Source organism: Cricetulus griseus, chromosome 4, assembly GCF_003668045.3.
Source record: "Cricetulus griseus strain 17A/GY chromosome 4, alternate assembly CriGri-PICRH-1.0, whole genome shotgun sequence".
Lineage (NCBI taxonomy): Eukaryota > Metazoa > Chordata > Mammalia > Rodentia > Cricetidae > Cricetulus > Cricetulus griseus.
The window spans coordinates 101,397,024-101,404,832 of record NC_048597.1 but is presented as its reverse complement, the minus strand read 5'-3'; the positions used below and the strand labels follow the sequence as shown (position 1 = coordinate 101,404,832).

At 45.7% G+C, this 7,809-nt stretch overlaps 1 protein-coding gene across 1 annotated transcript; it reads left to right on the top strand.

Moving 5' to 3' along the window:
* The first annotated feature begins 471 nt into the window (after window positions 1-471).
* Window positions 472-6,153, top strand: LOC100771947 (disintegrin and metalloproteinase domain-containing protein 1a). The gene has a single exon (XM_027414089.2). The coding sequence runs from the start codon at window positions 3,451-3,453 to the stop codon at window positions 5,869-5,871; it is 2,421 nt and encodes an 806-aa protein (XP_027269890.1). The 5' UTR covers window positions 472-3,450; the 3' UTR covers window positions 5,872-6,153.
* The last annotated feature ends 1,656 nt before the right edge of the window (window positions 6,154-7,809 follow it).

Sequence of the window (7,809 nt, the reverse complement as noted above, 5' to 3'; positions counted from 1 at the left end):
GAGAAACAGCATCAGAGAGGACCCAATTTTGTTTGGTCATTTTTCTCTTAACGCTGTCCTTAAGTAGTGGTTCTGCCTAGATTTATTGGCTTCCTCCTGGCTGTGTTTCTTTTCTTCAGGGCCCTTTAATTTCAGGAAGCATCATTAGGGCCCAGAAAGCAGCTTTTTGTTTTGTTACCTATTGTGTATAGGCACACCCAGCCCCTCTGGTAGTGGTAGCTTTTTAGAGCTGTTTGTGGTGATTGTTTTTGCTTGCAGCCAGAAGAGTTCACAGGTAGGACAAGCCCTCTGTCTCAGTCATTCAGTTCTGTCTCATCTGCTTCAATCAAAATGGATTTTTCTAGCCGGGCGTTGGTGGCACACAACGATAATCCCAGCACTCGGGAGGCAGAGGCAGGCTGATCTCTGTGAGTTTGAGGCCAGCCTGGTCTCCAGAGCGAGTGCCAGGATAGGCTCCAAAGCTACACAGAGAAACCCTGTCTCAAAAAACAAAAAAAAAGAAGAAGAAGAAGAAGAAGAAGAAGAAGAAGAAGAAGAAGAAGAAGAAGAAGAAGAAGAAGAAGAAGAAGAAAAAGGATTTTTCTGGGCTTTGTTGTTTCCGAGCTCCTGAATGAGTTCACTTTTCTTCAGGACTATGCCACTGACTGGGGTTGTGTGATAAAAACAGCTGTATCTTTGGAGACTGCAGTGGGAGAAAAGGTTCATTGCTCTTGAGTGATTGGTGCTGTGGTGAGAAGTGGGGGCACTTTTCAGGGTAGCGAGATCCCAGGGTAGGCAGCAGAGAAAAACAAGTGTTAGCCAAATTTCTGAGCAGAAAGATGTAGCTGAGAGTTGGCTTAAGGGGATGTTGTTCTTCAGTGAACCTGTCCCAGATCATCACGCCTGACTGGGACAAGAATCCAGTGTACCCATGGGGACAGAAGTGCTTTAGAGGAACTTGCTGGCACACTGACTTACCCTTCATCTTAGAAATTTATCATCAGGGCATCTTCTAAAAGCTTAGGTGAATTGTAGCTGTGACTGGAAAGGACATCTTGATGGTTGCTTGTCTGAGCATGCTTGACTCTTTCAGCAGCTTCAGGCTGAATTCACCTAGCACCTTAATGAAATCCATATTCACCTTTGTTCAAATGAGACCTGTTGGATGTCTGTAAACCATGGTGATGCCCCTGTTGCCACTCACAAGAAGGTGTGACCCTGGGCAAAATTCTCCCAAACAATTGCAGTTCTCAAGAGACTCTGTATTCTGCACCAAAGCTGAGTTTTCTTTGTATATTCCTAGGCCAGAAGTAAATTATGTTTTAACATGAGTCAGTATTGCTAATAGTACAAAGTCTACACCTAGCTGGAGATTAAACCTTATCCTGGTAATTGCCTGCCTGCCTACCACTGATGTCTGGAAACATTACAAGGACAGCTGGCAGGCATTGGGTTGTCATCTCCAGTTTACTATATCATCACTGACTGCTCACTGAGACCATTGCTTGTCACTCAGATGGAGTGTGTCTTAACACAATTATGTCTGCTCACTGGAGAGCAGTGTCTTTCTGCCTCACACACAGTGTAGCCATAGGAAAATGCCTCTCAGAAATTCTTATTTATTTTAGGTTTTTCAAGACAAGGTTTTCTGTGTGTAATGGTCCAAGCTGGAACTCGATTTGTAGACCAGGCTGGCCTTAAACTAACAGTGATTTACCTGCCTCTGCCTCTTTGAGTGCTGGGATTTAAAGCATGCACCACTACCACCCAGCAGAAATTTTTTGAAACATCAATATAAGGATTGCTTTTTTTTTTTAAGATTATTTATTTATTATGTACACAACATTCTGCTTCCATGTATATGTGCACACCAGAAGAGGGCACCAGATCTCATAACGGATGGTTGTGAGCCACCATGTAGTTGCTGGGAATTGAACTCAGGACCTCAGGAAGAGCAGTCAGTGCTCTTAACCTCTGAGCCATCTCTCCAGCACCATCTGATAGGAGCTAAGCATCACTGGATGAGGGTAGGCATCGTCAATTGATTAATCTCTGATATCTAAGATGGTTTTATATAATTTTTTTTGGTGGTGGCAGTTGTTTTGTTTTGTTTTGTTTTGTGGGAAGGTCTTGGTTAGTATCCCTGTCTGGCTCACAAGTTATGCAGAGACCACGCTGGCATTAAACTTGTGATCTTCCTGTCTCTGCCTCCTAAGTGTTGAGATTATAGGAGTGCACCACCTCTCTGAAACAAACAGGGCACTTCTCCATTTTCAACTGTTACATGTAGTTATACCTTAGAATTTAAAATTATTTTCATGCCATGTAGAAGATGTAGAGTTTTATTTGAATCTTAGAATATGTGGGAGAATGAATGAAGAAATGGGGAAAGAGATATGTACACATAGCTTCTGTTTCCTTCTAAATCTATACTGTTATGCACACCAAGAACATTAAGGTGAAACTAAAGTCTGGGATTTACACAGACAGAAGCCCACTGTAGTCAAGAGACAAGTGTGGGAATTTCAGGGTTCTTTCAGAGCTCGTTTTCATTTTCTTCATTGTTGAAACTAGAGTCACCAGTCTGTTTTACCATTTTTTTTCTGTTTTGTTTTGTTTTCCTAGACAGGGTTTCTCTGTGGTTTTGGAACTAGCTCTTGTAGACCACCTGGTCTGGAACTCACAGAGACCCACCTGCCTCTGCCTCCCGAGTGCTGGGACTAAAGGCGTGCACCACCCCTGGCCGGCTTACCATTTTATTTTTATGATGAGGCCATTGGGAGGACTAACCTAGATTACAGGCTCTAATACATTTCTGTGGTAAAAATGAGACCATTTAACACTTATGCCTTAGAAGCACTCCATAAAGAAGGACCATGTTCGAAGTGGGTGTAAACTGTCAAAATTCATTAGGTACATACACAAGGGATGAGCAAAAGCAGAACATCCAAATACTATTCTCCTGAATGAAAGGGATAAAGCAGTCATGGATAAAAGAGAACTAAGCACCAGTAAGTATGACCACTATTAGGATGAGGAAAGAGGCAGGACAACAGAGAATTCTTAATTGTTCAGAGAACCCTGAGAAGCTCTGACCCCTCCCCCACAACCCTGCCAGAATGTTGGGCCCAAAAGAATAAGCAAGATAACAGATGTCATGTCCACGGCCTGGAGAGAATGAAAGATGATCTGACTTACAGAACTGGCTGAGTCATTGCAGACTACAGGGCTCGCCTCCATGAACATCAAGGAACTTAAGCAACACTGAAGGAATCCCTGCACTGTCCATAACCACCGAGGCCCAGGAGAGAAGGAAGAACAGAGAGAGACAGCCTGAAGACTGTAAGAATCAAGATGGACAGCAGCCCACAAGGGACAAGCACAGATCTGGGTTTCTGAGTCGGGGGAAAAACCTATCAGGGAGGAGTGCCGCTGATGGACATAGATCCTACATAACGGTTTCTTTGGGCCATGTCAGTGGCGGCATCAGTGAAAGGGATTACCTCCATTCTGTCTTCTCTACAGATAACCAAAGTGGCCTTAAAGGAAGCTAAGATAACATCTCACATTTGGGCTGCCCAGCAGTTGAACTTGGGTCTGAGACTAGTGCCAGGACACCCATCTGTCAAAATAGGGATCTTGGTACTATTAATTTTTCTCCCAAGTACATTCTGTGACATAGGACCTGTATATTACTCTTCTTATGAAACGGTCATCCCCAAGAGACTGCCAGTCGAGGGGAGTGAAGATCCTGGAGGAAGGGTGTCCTACATGCTGTTGATACAGGGCCAGCAGCAGCTGCTTCACCTAAAGGTAAAGGGAGACTACTCTGTGAATAACTTCCCAGTCTACAGTTACCACAATGGCATCCTGGAGCAAGAAATGCCTCTCCTCTCTCAGGACTGCCACTATGAAGGCTACATGGAAGGGGTACCAGGCTCTTTTGTTTCTGTCAACATCTGTTCCGGCCTCAGGGGCATCCTGATTAAGGAGGACACATCCTACAGCATCGAGCCTATTCTCTCTTCCAAAGGGTTTGAACACATTCTGTACACCGTGGGCCTTCAGCCTCAAGCCTCCTGCAGCGTCACTCCCAAAGGCAGTTCAGGGGACACCAGCCAGCAACAAAGGAACGGGAAGCCCGATGACCCATGGGAACTGTCTGATTTGAGGTCACACACCAAGTATGTGGAGATGTTTGTCGTGGTCAACCACCAGCGCTTTCAGATGTGGGGCAGCAGTGTCAACGAGACGGTCGGGGCAGTAGTGGACATCATTGCTCTGACCAACAGCTTCACTAGGGGACTAAACACAGAGGTGGTGCTGGTGGGGATGGAAATCTGGACAGAGGGGGACCCGATCGAGGCCCCGGTGGATCTGCAGGCTACCCTGAGGGATTTCAACCGCTGGAGACAGGAGAAGCTCGTGGGCCGGCTCAGGCACGATGTTGCACACTTGATCGTCGGGCATCACCCAGGAGAGAACGAGGGCCAGGCGTTTCTCCATGGTGCCTGTTCAGGCGGGTTTGCAGCAGCTGTGGAGGCCTTCCCTCATGAAGATGTCCTGCTGTTTGCGGCGCTTATGGCCCATGAGCTGGGGCACAACCTGGGTATCCAGCACGACCACCAGGCCTGCATCTGTGACCATAAGCACTTCTGCCTCATGCACGAGAATATCACCAAGGGCAGTGGCTTCAGCAACTGCAGCTCTGATGATTTCTACCGTTTCCTCCATGACCACAGAGGGGCCTGCCTGCTCGACAGGCCTTGGCACCAAAGCCGTAAGCGCAGAGCGACCCGTTGTGGAAATGGTGTGGTGGAGGATTGGGAGCAGTGTGACTGTGGTCCTGCCTGTGACCATCACCCATGCTGTGACCCAACCTGTAGACTGAAATTAGGTGCAGAGTGTAGTGACGGACTCTGCTGCTACAAATGTCATGTTAAAAAGAAAGGGGTCTTGTGTCGTCCTGTTGAGGATGTGTGTGACCTGCCTGAGTACTGTAATGGCCTTTCTCAAGAATGTCCTGCAAACAGCTACAAGCAGGATGGCACGCTGTGTGACAGGATTTATTACTGCTCTGGGGGTTGGTGTAAGAACCCTGATAAGCAATGCACAAAGATATATGGATACCCTGCAAGATCCGCCCCTGACGACTGTTATATTTTAATGAACACCAAAGGGAACCGGTTTGGAAACTGTGGCCATCCCACCACAGCTAACGCACGATATGAAACGTGTTCCGATGATGATGTGTTTTGTGGGAAGCTGATATGTACAGATGTTAGGTACTTGCCGCAAGTCAGACCCCAACACACCTTGCTCCAGGTTCCTTATGGAGATGATTGGTGCTGGAGCATGGATGCCTATAACATTACTGATGTCCCTGACTTTGGAGATGTGCAGAGCGGCACTTACTGTGCCCCAAACAAAGTCTGCATGGAGTACTACTGTACTGACCACACAGTGCTCCAGTACAACTGCAAGCCAGAGGAGCTGTGTCACGGTAAAGGAGTGTGCAACAATCTCAGGCATTGTCACTGTGACGATGGTTTTGCCCCTCCAGACTGCAACGGCCCAGGAGATGGGGGCAGTGTGGACAGTGGTCCTGTTGGTAAGCCAGCGGATCGAAACTTGAGTTTGTTTGTACTTTTTGGCGACAAAACCCAGTCTAAGGCGGACGATGAGGAGGTAAACATGAAAGTGGTGGTGCTTGTGGTCCCTATATTTCTTGTCCTTTTACTGTGTGCTCTGATGCTGATCGCCTACCTCTGGTCCGAAGTACAAGAAGCAGTATCTCCAGGGAGTTCATCATCCTCTTCAACAGAAACCTCAGAGGGTGCAGGCCAGCCCCCTCAAAGGGGAGTTCCATCTGCGAGGCCTCCACCCAAGTGAGGTTTATTTAAGGTCTTCTCATGGATCACTGATATTGATATCTTGTATCTGCAGGGCAATTTTGACTGACTAAGGGGTTTTCCGGGCATGCTGCATCTGCACTGTTTAGTGTAATGTGTTGTCTGTACTTGTGTTGCTCACCTCAGTAACAACTATTATATCATGAATGTTTTTATGAGATCTGAATGTTCTAACTTGCCCTGTCAGCTACTGTTCATAAAATAGAGGTCGTTTTAAATAAATATGAGTAAGAAGGCCTTTCCCCCTTCAGACGAAGCATCACTCAAGACTAGTCATCCTTGTACTTTGGTATCTTTCATTTTAAAGTTTTTTGGACAAGGCTAAACCTCTGTTACTTAATAGGTACTTGGGCACAGGAAACAGCCTCAGCACAGAGCCCCTAGCAGTGCTGAGCTCATAATAGCAACATTTTATTTTTCTATTGAATTTGATTAAAAAAAAAATGATGTGCAGTGGTGGCGCAGGCCTTTAATCCCAGCACTCAGGAGGCAGAGGTGTGAGCTGCCATGTTAGTTCTAGGAACTGACCCTGGGTCCTCTGCAAGAGAAGCTGGTTCTATAAGCACTGAGCATCTATCGCCCCAGCTGCAGCTGACATCTGGTGTCCTGTGGACTGGCAGTCTGCCTGGTCTTCAATATGGAGGTTTCCTGTTTCCTCCAAGACAGAGCAAGCACAAAGCACAGTTCACTCCACCCTGCAGTCACTGTCCTTAATCTCCCCAGGAAACAGACAGGAAGAACAAGTAGTGGGTACTGCATCCCCAAGTTTAACCCAACAGCCAACATTCTATATCCCATGAGCCTTCCACTTTGGTGAAAAGGAAGTACATTTGATAAATATTTGCTTGCCCAGACCCCACCTTCTTTTTCAAATAGATGTTAAGTTCTATCAAGAACCTCCTGCACAGGGTAATCAGTATACAAGTATCTTCAAACTCCATTAACTGTGATTGTAATTCTATGGCAGTGTTCTTGCCTGGCACATACAATGCCCTAGATTCAGTCCCCAATCAAGTATGATGTCTCCTGCCTGTAATCTCAGCACTAGGAGGCCGAGGCAGGAGAATTGCCATAAATGAAAGGCCAGCCTGGACCATAATAAAAATTTGCAATTCATAGCATAGTTAGTGAACTGTTTCAAGTCTTGCAAATGGAAGATGCAGGATGACAGTAGCTAGATGCCAGAATCTAGGTCCTAGCAGTCCTTCTCAACGTGGGGGTCAAATGACCCTTTCATACATCACATATCCTGCATATCAGATATTTACATTAGATTCATAACACTTGTAAAGTTACAGTTACAAAGTAGCAATTTTTTTTGTTTTGTTTTTTTGGTTTTTTGGTTTGTTTGTTTTTCAAGACAGGATTTCTCTGTGTACCTTTGGAGCCTGTCCTGTAACTCACTCTGTAGACAGGCTGGCCTCGAACTCACAGAGATCCACCTGCCTCTGCCTTCCCAAGGGCTGGGATTAAAGCCATATGCCACCTCCACCTGGCACAACTAAATAATTTTAAGGTTGGGGTCACCACAACATGAGGAACTGTATTAAAAAGTCATAGCATTAGGAAGGTTGAGAACCACTGCTCTAGGCATATTTTAAAGCCAAAAACCGACAACACCTTACAAAGATAAAAGGATTTGCTGATAATAATAAGAGCAACACAACTGAGAATATGGACTCACCTGTCTGGGCCTTTAACAGCTCAAGCAGCAGCAGCAGGCATTACTGGGGTGGGGATGAGCGTGGCCAGGACAGACTTGGCTGTGATTAGTATGAGATGCCTGCTAAACACACAATGGATGTATGCACTATGCAGTAAGGTGATGCTAGCCAGAGATGTCATTTTCTTCTTTTTTATTTTAAGATTTTTATTTATTTATTATGTATACAACATTCTGCTTCCATGTTTATGTGCA